Below are 14,477 nucleotides of genomic sequence, written 5' to 3'. Positions count from 1 at the left end.
CTTTAGTAATTGAAAATAATTTTCTTTCATGGCAAGTTATATCCTAATTCAAAAGAAAGGATCAAAAAGCCTCAGAACAGAATTAAAAGAGTAGATGAAACAAGCCCCCAAAAGTCTGAAAATGAAATTTTAAGATGACATCAGTTTTACTCTCTTAAGCCACTGCAGCCTGCTCTACCAGAACAACCAAGGCAAATATGTCTAAGTCTAGGGGAAGAGGGGCTGAGAAGAACAAAACCAACCACCCAAACCAAAACAAACAAGGAGCACTAGGGCATACTTTAAACCTGACATTGGGTGAATTATTATGAAGAATTTTTAACTTCATCAGAGGAATGCAGAGGAACCTGCCAAATGCTAAAGAACAAGCCTTTAAATGGGAATATTTTTGCACTATACATTCACACAAAAGATACACCAGCATCCCCAGTGCAGAAATAACAAAGTCAAGTTATTTGATAAGCTGTCATAACGCTTCCCTCACATCTTACATATCCTGCATCTTGTTAATTTCCCTCAGCATACACCACAGAACATCTAATGTGCAGTTTATTGACCAACATGGTCCTATCCCTTCTTCCCTTTTCCTTCAATATACTTGAGTTTACTGATTTTATTTTGGCCATCTTGTCTATTTTCAGTTTTTGTGAATGTTCCCTGCAGATATAGGAATATGCACATACAGAAAAGACTGCAAAGCAACAACTCTTTGTGATAAGACTTTCTTCTAGTATGAAATGTGCACACGTTTCTGCATATTTCTATCTGAATGGACACTTTAAGTTTGTCTATTGTAAAAAACAATAAAAACCAGAACAGATTATTTTTTTGCTTTAGGTTCTTACTCACCGAATAGAATTAACCCTGAGAAAAAGTCAAGTTCGTAAGTCCAAAACAAACTATTATCCAGACTTGTTCAAAACAAAATGGCTTTAGATTCTTATTTCAATACTAAATACAGAGACTATTCCAAAAACTAACCCTACACTGAAGAACCCAAAAGCAGCAAATACAGTTAAGGCAGTCTGCACAAAAGCTACTCAAATGTTTCTACCAAAACTTGCTTCACAATCATGAGGTTTCTGCTGTAAAAAAATAATCACGACTGAAGTATTGATTCCCAGTTATCCTACCAAGTCACTCCCTTCAAGGGGCTGCAAGTCCCAGCAGACTCACTACAATTCTGCCTCCTAAATGATATTAAATGAGCAACCATAAACCAAAAATGAGATAATTCTGAAGAGAGGAGATGAGAAAGCATATTTACCTGAAGCATCTCCAACTTTAAAATCACTGTCATCAGAGCTATCATAATCTAAAGCTTCCAGCAGCGAAGCTGCCAAAGGCTTCACCTGTCTCCTCTTCGAACTGCGGTCCACTGCAGGAAAAAAAATAGTGTTGTTACTGGCTGGCATAGAGAGCGCTCAGCACCGCTAAGGGCATTTAAATTGCAGGCAGCACGGGCGTGCCAGGCAGGGGCAGTCCCAGGGCAGCCGGCAGACGCAGCCGCAGGGTCCGGGGACAGCCGCCGCCACAGGTGAGGCCGGGCAGGGTCGGCCCCGCCGGCGGAGCGCGGCTGCTCCCTGCAGGCGCCCCGCACCGCCCGGCTCCGCGCACCGCGGGCTGCCGCGGCCCCGCCAGCGCTGCGCGGGCGCTGGTGCGGCCACACGCCCCCGGAGCAGCCAGCATCCCCCGGGAACGAGCCGCGCCGGGATCCGCCGGGCAGCGGACGCAGGGGGACGCGCACCGAGACCGTGGGACGCCCAAGGGACGGCGATGCGCCCGCTCCCCTGGAGGCGGGGGCGCTCCGCGGGCACGGCGGCACCCCCACGGGGCGCGGCCGGCAGAACCGCTGCGGATCACTTACTAAAGCCTGCGCGGGTGGGCGGCGGGCGGGCAGGGGCCCTCGGGTGCAGCGCCGCCGAACCCCGGGCCCCTTCCCCAGACAATGGGCACGGCGGCGACCCGGATGCAGACCCGCGCCCGCCCCGCCGCCCGCCCCGCCGCGCAGGCGCCGCCCGGGCGCGTGCGCACGGCGAGGGGAAGCCAGGGAGCGGCGGTGCCCGCGGGCCTGCCCGGCCTGGCGCGGAGGCGGCGGCGGGGCCGCCCGGACCGGCGCTGATCGCACACGCTCAGCGCGGAACCACTCATTGTCAGGGTATTGCCTGTAAAAAACAGCTCTAAAAACCACCCCGGCACTGCTCCATTTCCCCGTGTGGAAACGAGAAAGCGTTACAACAGCTGTTCTCATTTATCCTCTTGCTCGAGGAACTTAGTTTGTTGTGGGCTCTGTTGCATTGGCAAGCTCATTCCTGAACTTTTGAAGAACATCAATCCCTTGCATTGCTGGGAAGAGAAAAAAAAATTGGGAAGAGATGTTCAAGGCCAGGTTGGATGGGGCACTGAGCAACCTGGTCTGTTTGAAGGTGTCCTAGCCCGCGGTTGGAACTAGGTGACCTTCACTAGGTGCCTTCAACTCCAAATCATTCTGTGATTCTATGACAATACAAATTGTTTGACCACATCACATGAGTCTGGGAGCTCAAAAGCACAAAACGGTGAGAGGTGGGCAGCAAAGCCAGCAATGCTGGGCCATTGCCTTTGCAAGTGTCCCAGCTTTGCCTCGGTTGCCAGGGCTGTCCCTGGCCCCTGCGTGCACACTTTCCAGAATCCCCTTTGCCTCTCCCAGCACACCACCAAAATGAGCCACCTGCACAAAAGTTTTAAAGGAACTGGTGCTCTGGCTCACAGGTATTTTTAAGAGGTTAATGAAATAAACAGGGCCAGGAGACTTCTTCTCCTTTATAATGCCTTTATTAAAAGTGATCAGCTCAGGATTGGGCGACTCGGCAGGGCTGCAGTCCCCGTCGCGTCTCCCAGGGCGACTCAGAGGAGGAGGATATGCGCAGCTCCGTCCACTAGGGGCAGAGTCGGGGATCCGGTCCTCATGGGGGCTTTAGGGCGTGAGGTCCCCGTCAGATGTTTATCCTGTGACCTTCCCAGGTGGCTAGTCCCGGCGTTGGAACCACTCCCTGCTCAGGGCGAGAGGGGCTCCGCATCTCTGCAGGCTCAGCCATCGGCTCCTCATGTCTAGACATCATTTTAGTCTCTCAATTCTTATTTGGCTCGTTGTTTTTGGGGTTTTCTCGTTGCATTTCGAGTCGGGGTCCCACAAAGCATTCTGGACTTTGGAGTCACTTTGCATAACCCCCCCCCACCCTCTCAGGTGTCTTCCCTATGTTGTAAGAGAGCACAGCCTCGGGGGAAGGGTCCACCTCACCCAGCCAGGCTTTTTACTAATACAAAAGAAGAGATAAGCCTTAACGACCCGGTATTACAATAACAAAGCACTAAGTATCCTGGCAGAGACCGACCCTACGGCGTCCCTGCAACTCCCTCCCAAAAAAAACATTAACTGAATTTTTGTTCATAACAGTTAAGAATTGGGAAGAGTACTAAACAGGAAAGCTTCCAATAGGATTGTAATAGCTTTAAAATTGGAAAATGTGTGTCTGTGAGAAACGACTGCTCACTTTTTAAAATTTTAAAGGTTTTTTCAAACCTTAACAAAAATATAATAAAAATACTAAATAAGGAAAAATTATAATGCGGGGAGCCCCTCTGACTCTCAGCCACATGCTCTTCAAAATGGATGTTTCACCTTTTATACCTCTAAACCCTCCTAAAGTCTTGCCAATTGACTCCTTCCTTGCTGTCTAGTGGTGGAGATCACTTTCTTACATCTTGATTGGAGGTCAGATATTGCTATAGTAACAAGCCAACCCTCCCCAGATGCCCTACCACCAAAGCCATCCCAAGATAACAATGCAAGGGGGAAGGACATATTACATTAACATAACTATTCATCTACAAAACTTCTCTTAACGTACATATAATGTTCACCCCTTAATTGTGAGAGCCAACTGCCTCATTACTCATCTATAACATGTTTAATGATGGATAAATGGAGGGCCAAACTCGTTCTGTGGCTGTACGGAAAATGACGCTATGAAAAGCCAGTGTCCATAAAGGAGACACGGGAATCCTGTAACTTTATTCAAATAAAGGGAGACAGTCCATTGGAGCACACAAGCACACAGGATTTTCTCCCTCGGGGCTTCAGAAGGCACAGCCTCTTTTTATCCTTAACTCCAGCCATGTGTTCCTTTCCCCATTGGCTGAGGTACTAGGGAGGTACAACTGCCTACCACACATTCCCCCCTTGAACCTGTCATTTTACCCCAAAGTTCAGAAGTTCAGTTTTATGCAGACCCACTTCTCTGTTTCAGGAGTCAAACTGGGCTCTGTAGCAAATCTGCTGCCCAAAATTCAGAAACTCCCACTTGTTCAAGGAGCCAAGCTGGATGGGCTTTGTAACAAAACTGTGCTTGAAGTTAGTAGAGACGTTAAGACCCATTTCAAAGATGTTAACACCCATATCTTCACCCATGGCATTGTTTGTAAAGACCTTAGCACACATCTTCCCTATCATGGTGAAGAGGGGAGGGGACATAAAGTTTGGCAAGTATATGTTCTGTGGCCAGAGTTTGGGCTACATTTAGCATAGTGCTGCATGTACCAGAGCCAAAACTCCTCCTGGCATTGCAAAGATGAGTAAGCTTGTTGGTGGTGTATAAGTTTTTAAATATAGCACAGAGATGGCTGGTTAGTATATGATATAATTATGCAGCTGAAATACTTTCAACAATAATTTTCTGTGTTTCTGACTTTGAGTATTTTGGAAGGACAGAAAATTCCAAAGGTAAGTGTGAATTCTGTTTTAATTCTGTGCTTGAGTTTCTTGGGGTTTTTGTAGCATCCATTGTAACATCCACAGCTGATGTGTTCACACTGCTCCTGCTCCCTCCATCAGTTCTTTGGCTACATAGGAGGTGTGGCTGCAAAGTGAATTCTTTTCCTGAATCTGGTTTTGCCAGTCCTACCCAAATATCCTATTGGCCCATGAACTCTAGTACTTTCTTCCAAACTCTGACCAGCTTTCCTGTTCAATGAGGAGTTGTGTATGTCAGCTTTTCACTCCTTGTGTATTTTATTTTTCCCTTTTGACTGGCAACCCCTATCCAACTATTTCCCTTCACACACCATTTCAGTCTTAAAAGACAAGTAGCAGGGCTCAATCCTTTTGTTGAGACTCTTCAGATCCATGATAATGGAAGGTACTGTGCACCAGCACGTTCTGCTGAATCTCCTCCCTGCCACTGGACAAGTCTCTGCTTTTGTCCCATGCACGCAGATTGGCACGACAGCCCAAATCACATATAACAGCAAGGAACAGTAAAAAGAGCTGCCTCCAAATTTGGCCCAGAGAGAAGCTCAGGCTGAGCAGTGCAGACAGCTTCAATGAGAATGAGAGCTTTCAGCACAGACACTGGGAGAGGAGCACCCTGTAGAACAATGGAGGAATGTATGAATCCTTTAAATAAGAATGTCAAAGCAGATATTTGGACTTTCAGTTCAGCCCTCTGGGACAGGCTGCAATGCTAGGATTACTCCAGTCTCTAAGGATATAGTTCTGGCAGGAATAGGTGATCAAACAGAAGTTAATTAATGGCTGCCTGCCTCTGCTCCTCATTAGCACCTCACATTCCTCAACTGCTCCTTCCTCCTTTTCTCTTTTGCACTCTGTCCCATGACTCAAGCCCTCTTAGCCCATCTTACTTTTTCTTGTCCCAAATATTTTTTCCCTCTCCTTTTTTCCCTCTCCAAAGGCATATTCACACTTTCATTTCTGAAAATAACATGCACACACTCTTTGTTATCTTCTGTAGTCAGCTTGCATACTTGCCCTCATTCCTCAACAGGAAAAAAACCCACATCAATAAAATGAAAAGAACTGTGAAGTGCCTAAAATTTATTCACTGTTTCTCTAACCTTCTGGGCATTGCAAAGATAGGGCTTACCAACAAATCATCCAAATGTAGTAATTAGAAGTAAATAAAACATACAGCACAGAAATTAAGTAGAACTACTAGTTTGTATTTTGTTCATCATTCTTTGGAAGTTTCTGGCTATTAAAACAACTATTAAAAGGTAATTCCCCCTTTGTAGATGCTAGTAGAGTCAGATTATTTCAAGTAAGGGAAAAAGAAGGGAAAATTCATGCTCCAAATAAAAGAAACATTCAGAATGTCTGATCTTATTTCTGCAAGGCCTTTGCCAGTCTCAGCAGAAACCCTGGGATGTTGAAATGTTCAGTTGCCTTTTGGTAGAAGAAATGTGGTATTACTGGCAAACTGCTGGGAGCTGACATTGCTATATATATCCATTAAATAGATTCTAAGTGTTGCCACTTTAGCACCTTCAAGTACTACCCTTGTGCACATACAAAAATTCATCTCAAAAGATAATTTTTAGCAGAAAATTGTAAAGATCTGAAATAGTATATGTAGTATGAAAATGTCATGGGAGCTCCATCACTAACATAATACCTAAAAAATGCCTTGGAATATTTCAGTATTTCAGGTCATGTCAAACACATCAAGTCTTTGAATTATCTCAGCATTCCAGTGGTTGTCTTCAGGCTGAGCCTTCCGTGTGCAGTCTGTTGCAAGAGTAGGTATCTGAATCTTCATTTCAGTGCTGCTGTTCAACTGCTGGAGAAGGAGAGAAAACAGTATCTTCTGCATGTACCTTTGCCTTAAGGAAAAAGGAATCTTTGTTGTGGCTCAATAAAGACCATTTTAGAAGGACTTACAAAATAACAAGTCAGCAGAAAATACAGTCACACTCAAATAAATTATTCTTAGTTTAATGAAATTGGTGAGTTTTCAAAGGAAAAAGTGCAATATTTCCTCAAGTAGGGGATAAACTCAAGAGTGTTTTTAACTTATCTGCCAACTGTAAATGGAGAATAATAGTATGAAATCTTGTATCTGTTTTTTTTCCTTTCAGTGAGCAGACAGTTAAAGCCATGACCTACCTGTCTGAATCCAAATGGCAGACTTTTTTTTGTCTATCCAAACATCACCATGCTTAGTATGGAGACTGACCTCTTCAAATATCTTTCCAAAGAGAAATCTTACAGCTTTTACACTTTAACTGTGCCATTACAGCAAACTCTTTCAGTGATCTCTTTTGTCTAGTATTATATGGTAAAATATAAAAAGACTGAATCAGATGTTCTTGCTTTTTAAATTATAAAGGGGAAAAAATTCAGTATGAACAGTCTCTGAACAATAAGACTTTGAAATAAAGTGCAGACAAGGTCTACTTCAGTCAAACACTACCAGGAAAAGTTCCCATCAGACATTGAGAGATTTCTTGCATTCCTAAGGAATGCTCAGCCTCAGTCAATTAATCATGAGGGGGTTTGAATTACATGGTACACATGTAAAAGAGTCCAGGAAAGGTGAAAAAAACCACTAAAACCCAACAGTATGCATCTTCAGTAGAAAAGCTTTCTGAACAATATAGATATATTTGCATACATATTCCCACCATGACCCTGGCTGTATGCCTTCCTACTTAGCCACTATGAAACTGTCACTGTCACTCATACCCATCAGAGGACATCATCCTCAACTCAAACCTCACTGCAGATTCTGCCACTGAAGTCATGCCTGAAACATTCCATGTAAAACATACCTCACATGCAGCTTTCCTATCTCCCATTCAGCTAAAATTCTTGTCTAGGCTCATCTCCCTTCTCGTTTCCATCAATCTTCTCTTTCTCTGGTTTTCAAAAATGCAGCTCTGATATTTGCCATATCTATTGTAGTGATTCTCCTCAGCTTCCACCATGTTCCTTTTCCATTTTTATCTTTCTGATGAATCTGCCTCTGCTACATCAGTGATAAACTTCTTGAGTTTGATTTCATTACATTTCACAGATTACTCCTTCTTACATCTGCCATTTCTTTACAGCAGATGAAATTTGCCATACAAATGTGTTTAACACAATATATTGGCCTCTAGTTTGCTGTTGAAATTTTTGGGCTCTTTTCTAATCATTCATCATACTTAAAATGTATTCAATGTGTAAATACCTGCAAACTGGCTTCATTTTTCCTCACAAATCCCCTTCTACCACCATGCTCCCTAACAATTTTGTACAACTAAATGAATATTGTCTCTCATGTTGTCCCATAGTTTATTTGTAGAGCTGTTATACAAATGTAGCAGTGTAGCAAGTATACGCTGCAATAGCTGCCTCAGTTTCTGATTCTTGTTCTGTGTGTGTATTACCAAACAATTTGGGGCAGACTTAGTATTTCAATTATTGTATAGTTTTTCTGTCTATGATTTATATCAGATGTGGCAGAATTTTGAGTCATGATTAAAGTTCCCAGACATAAAAGCTATAAGAGGAATATTAATAATTTTATCATGTGACTTTCAGACAATGAGCTCATGCAATAAGCCATGTTCTTCTTGTTTTAAAAATATAAATATGTCCCAAAATATTGGGACACTGTATAAAGAGACTAGAATACTAAATAGCAACAACAAAACAAAGTATTATGAAAATTTTAAATTATACAGGTGTTTTTCTTGTTCAGTTTATAAGGTATATCTATCCTAAGTGGACAGCCAGAGGGAAGTAGGAACAGAGCAAGTATATATGATATTATACAGTAATTTCTCAACTTCTGGTTATTTTCTATGTTGTGTCTTGTTTCTTTTGTAGTTTGTCCATTTAGTGGCCTGTAATGGGTCTTTCTTCTAAGAACTTCTCCATTCTCCCTTGTAAGCCATGTAGAGTTCTTTAATACCTCAATATTATTACACAGAATCTACTACTTTCTGTATGAAAACATTGTTTTGTTTGCTTTGAACCTGGTTCATGTTCTACCATACCTCTCAAGTCATCTCTTTCCCAAGCTAAAGAATCCCAGCCAACACAGTCAATTCTGTGTCTGAGATGAACTTCAATTCCTCCAATGCCTTGAAGTTCCTTCAATGAACTCTTCCCATCTATGTAGACCGCCTTTTGGTAGGGAGAGGAGAGCACTGGAATGCAGGTAAATAGTGCATTTGTTCAGTTTAATAATAATGTTTTCTCTTTTGTTCTCTGGTTTTTGTTCTCTATTTCTTCCATGTGATTTTTTAGATTCTTTTTTCTTGGGGCATTAGGGAACATTAACTGCACGGAAATGACACTTCCATAAAACTATAATGATCCCAAGGTCTTGTTTCTAAGTCAAAGCAGTCAATTCAGAGATCGTCATTTTATGTGCAAAGCTAGGATTTCTTGTCTTCAGAAGCATAGGTTTCTTCACATTATCTATACTGCACTTTATTTCCTTTGCCTTTTTCTCTATTGAATTTTGTCTTCTATTTTATTTACTGTCCAGTCAAGTAAGAATTTACACCACTAGTAGATGAACCACTTTATTCCTGAACTCTTTTAGAGTTTTTTGTAGTTGTGCTGGTTTCTATGTATTTTATCAGATCATTTTATCTTTTTTTTTATTATTTTATCTGTAGCTGCTTCCACAATAACTTCAAATTCAGACAGATTGTCCACTGAGCCCTCTCTACCCAGAGGACTGCACTTTAGCATGGGAACATCTTCATTTCTTTTTCATAAAAAATACTGATGGAGAAAATTCATCTCTCTGAGTACATTTCATACGAACTATCTGCTGGCGCAATGACTGCTGGCTTTATTTTCCTGTTTCAAATATATCTTATGACTAATTCTGATGCTTTTATCTTGTTGATTCTCAAATTGTTTTTCCATTCTGACAAATTAATCATATTTAATTTGATTAAATATCAGATTAAATATGATTAATTTAAAGTAATATCAATTAATTAAATAATTAAATAATAGTAATTAACATGAATTAATATTAATTAATATTATTTTAATTTTCTTGTTTTAAATATGGTTTGAAAGATTCCTTCCTGCTCACAGTAGTCTCCCTAACTTTGCTGAAAAGTGATTTCGGCTTCCTTTTATATTTCCTCTTTCATTTCCATAGGTGGTAAACACTAATGCTGTGATTCCAGTATAGTGTCATCCAGTAGCTTACGTGCCCATCAGAATTTTATTCCTTGGACTATCCTTGGAAAGGGGAATTGGAGGCACAAGAAGTAGAGATCATGGGTTGAGATAAGAACAATTTACTGGAAACAACAGTGAAACATGAAAATGAACAGTAACAGCAACAATATTAATCAAAAAATGCACAAGAGAGAGATGAGTGATTCATGTGCAAAACATTCACCACGGGGCCCGAGCCAACCACATCATACTCCTCCAACCTGGGAGTGAGACCCTTCCTCAGTCTCCAGAAAATTATGTGAGGCGTTCTGGAATAACCTTCAGGTGCTAGCCATCCCTCCTCCTGGCTACTTCAAAAACTAACCCTGGCCTGGCCAAAATGCTGTCATAGAAACCTGAGTCCTTAGCTTCCTTGTTTGCTTAAATGTTTTTCCCTTTTGTCAGTAGTACTGGTACACCACAGGCAGTTACACCTTCCCAGCAGGACTTAGGAGCCTTTGCAGACTCCCCAAGGGTGTTTGCCAGCTGGTAAACCTGGTTTGTCACTGTGCAAACCTGAAAGTCTCATGGGATCCCAAGCCTAGCTGTCCATACGTGCCATGACAGATTCTTCTGCCAATGCAACCTTTCTCTTCCTCACTGCTGGAGAAACAACTTATGTGCAATACAAGTAAAGAATGTCATTCCATTATTTTTTAATAATCAAGACTTACTCGCTCTTAACAAGATATGAAAAATGTGAACATAAGCCAGCGATTCCCACTGATTTCAGTGGGCTCTGGCTCAGGCTTTTAATGACGCTGACGGATACACTTTTTCCAGATGTAGTCTTTCATCCATCAAACCATTCTGTTGTTCTGAGGAAATCTGGGATGTAAAGAACATCTGCCACAATGAACATAAAAAGCACAGACCTGCTGTTACTAATGGGAAGTATTCTAAGGGCTTGGATTAAAAAAAAAAGTTAATTAATTTTACAAGAATAATTACTTTGAATGTGAGTGCCAATGGCCCTTCTCACATAAAGCTTTTCCAATACAATCTTGTTTTGGTCTTGCTGAGGACAAAAAAATGGTTCACTTGTTCTGACAAAAATCTTTGTGAATAGCTGTAAAATAAATTCTACTGAAGGGGTTTCTATAGCTTCCTTTTAAATTCTATTTACTTATTATCTGTAAACAAAGAAGCTGATTGGCTTGGATTTGTATGATAAATTATAATGAAACAATAAAACCTCTAAACAATCAAGAAAGGAAATAACTGCTTTTAATGTCCTCTGTTAAAATGTAATTGTGACATTTAGGAATCAATTTGCTGCTTTTTCTAATATTCATTATATCACTCATTAGCACAATGTTTAGCAAACACAGAAGATGTCTTTTACTATAACATTTTATAGCATCTAATCTCTTTTTAATCTGGTTTTGCCAAATTGCACAGGTTTTTTTCTTGGAAATTTGTATTTTAAGAATTTGAGCTGATTTAAGATCCAATTTATTGCAGAAGAAAAGACAATCAGTTATGCTAGAGCTCCCCTTCATCTAGACATATATACAGTTTCCTTTGTCTTTTAAAAGGGAAAAGCAATCGCCAAGACATGTCTTTGTTAAGGTTCCCTGCTGGCAGCATATGGCCAAGTTACTGGCACCTTGCCTGGAAAACACAGCAAGAACTGATAGATCTGAGCTCATTCTGGGGCTGGGGAGAAAACAGATTACCATGAAGGCCACTCTTACAGCCTGTGACCATCCGTGGCTTGGCAAGAAGCACAAGTTCCTGAAAACAGATCTGGGAAGGTGAAAGAGAAAGAGATTTTACCCTCCTGAGTGACGGCATAGCCCCCAGAAGAGTCCATGCTAGAGCAGGACCTTCAGAGGTCTTGATGTAATCTGGTTTATGTGCTACTGTGAAATAAAACTCTCAAGGTGTAAATCTTTAAGAAATAATAGCATTTAAATGCATACAAGTGTTTGAGAAATAATACTTTAATAATAACACCAATTTTATCATAAATAATATTATAATAATATTTTTACAGGTTGGTCTCAAGTTTTTATTGAGAACTGTGATGAAATCCTGCCGCTGCAGAACTTCTGAAAAGAACTCCTAATTTTCTCCCATACTGTCATATTGCTTAAACCAGACATTAAGAGTGATGATCCATTTGATGTAAAAAATATACTTATTTTTTATTATTTGAAATTAGCTTGGCAGTATGCTGTTTTGAAGGGTTTAGTGGTATTGAATGGATGGGGAATCTGCAGCAATTATGATGTTTATTGTGACAGTGGTCACAGGGGTTCTTGGATGAGGGAAAAGATGAGAATGTTGACTCCATGTTTCAGAAGGCTTGATTTATTATTTTATGATATATATATTATATTATAACTATACTAAAGAATAGAAAGAAGAGTTCCCTCTCAGAAGGCTAGCTAAGCGAAGAATAGAAGAGAAAAGGATGATAACAAAAGGCAGCTCTCTCGGACTCTGTCCGAGATAACTCAGCCTTGATTGGCCATATAAACATCCAAGATGGGCCAATCAAAAATCCATCTGTTGCATTCCACAGCAGCAGATAACCATTGTTTATATTTTGTTTCTGAGGCCTCAGCTTCTCAGAAGGGAAAAAAATCCTAAGAAAGGATTTTCACAAAAAGATGTCGATGACAGTTTACTACGCAGAAATCCTGAAGAGACATGAACATCTCCAGTCCCAAACTTGGACAAGACTTCTAGCAATAAGAATCTACTCCATTCTTCCATGAAGATACTTTTATGCTAAATATCATCCTATAGCAAAGATAATTTTTATGCTTTTACAGATTTAGTAACCATGACAATTATAGGGAATGGAATTGATTTCCAGATTGCTTTAATTATTTTTCAGACTTTAAAAATTCTGTAAAAATTAAAATAGAAAGGTTTTTTTCACTTACAGTGGCATGATTAATACTTGTTTTTTTTAATGAGAATGTCCAGCCACAAAGATGTCTTCTTAGTCCCAATGATGACAGGGTGCAGTTTCATATGAAGTCTGGCATCTTCCATTCTCACAACGTGACCCCATGGCCCCCTCCCATTAACTGATACCAAATTTTGCAATTATCAAACCATACACTGAGCCAGTTTCAGATCTGACCCTACCAAGGAACCCTTGGGGGTGTGTCTAAGACCAAGTGATCCAGTGCAAGCCAGGGGCAGGGAACACAGGGTCAGGAACATGAGAGGGAAGCAGCCAGGAGTGCCCAGCTGGAGAGCAGCCCATGTCAGATCAGGTGACAGATCTGGTGGCAGCTCCAGGGACAGACCAGTCAGGCCTGCAGTGAGACAACACAACCCCATCACCTCCTCCCATTCACTTCTCCTGCATGTTTCCTGCAATTATATCCTTTACATTTGCAATTAGCACTGACCTGGAACTGGTCCAGATAAAACCTTTTTGTTCATCTCTTTTGCACAGCCTTATGTGAACTGGTGCTGAAACATGAGCATCCAAGGTCAAAGGATAGATAAAACTACCTCCAAGTAGCACTTTCAGCTTACTGTGAATTAAAATGACTGTGTCACTTTGGCCTAAGCAATTCATTGCATCTTTTACTGTTCAATTTAATAAAAGCATACCTGTCTGTGTTCTCACTATTATTTATTTGTGTTCTGTGACTCAAGGTGGCTCTAAAGAAAAATGATTTGTGAAACTCACAATGCAGTCTTTTCTGCTGCTCCTCAAATGATTCTTCTTTCTCTTCCAGATTCTGCAGTCATGAAACTGTATACCAGCAAATCAATCTAAAAAAATACAACTGTGAAAACCATTCTACTTCCCCTTCCAAATCAAATAGGAGAGCAGAGACATAGAGACATGGAGAAAAAATTCCTACTGTACTGATTTGTTTATTTAAAAATGCAATGTGGATTACTCCTTTTAAGACTCATTGCACTGGAATGTCCTGATTTGAAAATCACAAGTTATTTCAATTTGGCCAACTTTTAATGAAAGCTTGTTTTGCACAACAAACAAATATACTGAATTCAAGTTTGATTAGACAGGTTCTTCTTGTAAGGACTTATTTATTTTAGTTTAAAAAGTAGTTCATCTCCAGACTGGCCTCTTGCAGGAATTTTTTTTTAATTAGTTAATGATTCTGCTGAGAAGAGGTTGTGTAAATATATCCCTATATTTTTGACAAGTTTATTACTTTTTAGAGCTCCGGCATTTTTAAATTATGCTTGCAGAAGATACCAGGTTTTAAAATTTATTAATTTCATCTGCATCTGTTCTACATTCCACAGAGAAAAGACAAGAGTATTGGGTGCTTGGATACTTCAGGGGTACTACATGTGTTTGTTAAGACAGTTCTTTCACATAGTGTTACTATTCTGTTTATGTCTCCTTAAGTAGGATGGCAGCCTGAAAGAGGTGTTTCTTCAGGGCAAGTCCCAAAGTGGAAAAACAGATGGGCAAAGACGGCATCAATAGAGTAACATCTCAAAGTATACAAGCTTGTAA

At 40.7% G+C, this 14,477-nt stretch overlaps 1 protein-coding gene across 6 annotated transcripts in view; it reads right to left on the bottom strand.

Moving 5' to 3' along the window:
- The window catches only part of PHF14 (PHD finger protein 14), a 161,168-nt gene extending 159,181 nt beyond the window's left edge, over positions 1–1,987 (bottom strand). For 4 of the 6 annotated variants that reach the window (XM_064704394.1, XM_064704396.1, XM_064704395.1 and 1 more), the window contains exons 1-2: positions 1,868–1,987; positions 1,268–1,378 (exon numbers count right to left, since the gene is read on the bottom strand). In XM_064704394.1, coding sequence (XP_064560464.1) covers positions 1,268–1,378; position 1,868 — 112 coding nt within the window. In that variant the 5' untranslated portion in view covers positions 1,869–1,987. Of the gene's footprint in view, positions 1–1,267; positions 1,431–1,867 lie in introns of those variants that run through there. The other 2 variants (XM_064704393.1, XM_064704392.1) reach the window with 1 other exon arrangement.
- Positions 1,988–14,477: the final 12,490 nt, after the last annotated feature.

The sequence above is a fragment of the Zonotrichia leucophrys genome, chromosome 2, assembly GCF_028769735.1.
Source record: "Zonotrichia leucophrys gambelii isolate GWCS_2022_RI chromosome 2, RI_Zleu_2.0, whole genome shotgun sequence".
Classification (NCBI taxonomy): domain Eukaryota; kingdom Metazoa; phylum Chordata; class Aves; order Passeriformes; family Passerellidae; genus Zonotrichia; species Zonotrichia leucophrys.
This window is presented reverse-complemented; position numbering and strand designations above follow the sequence as displayed.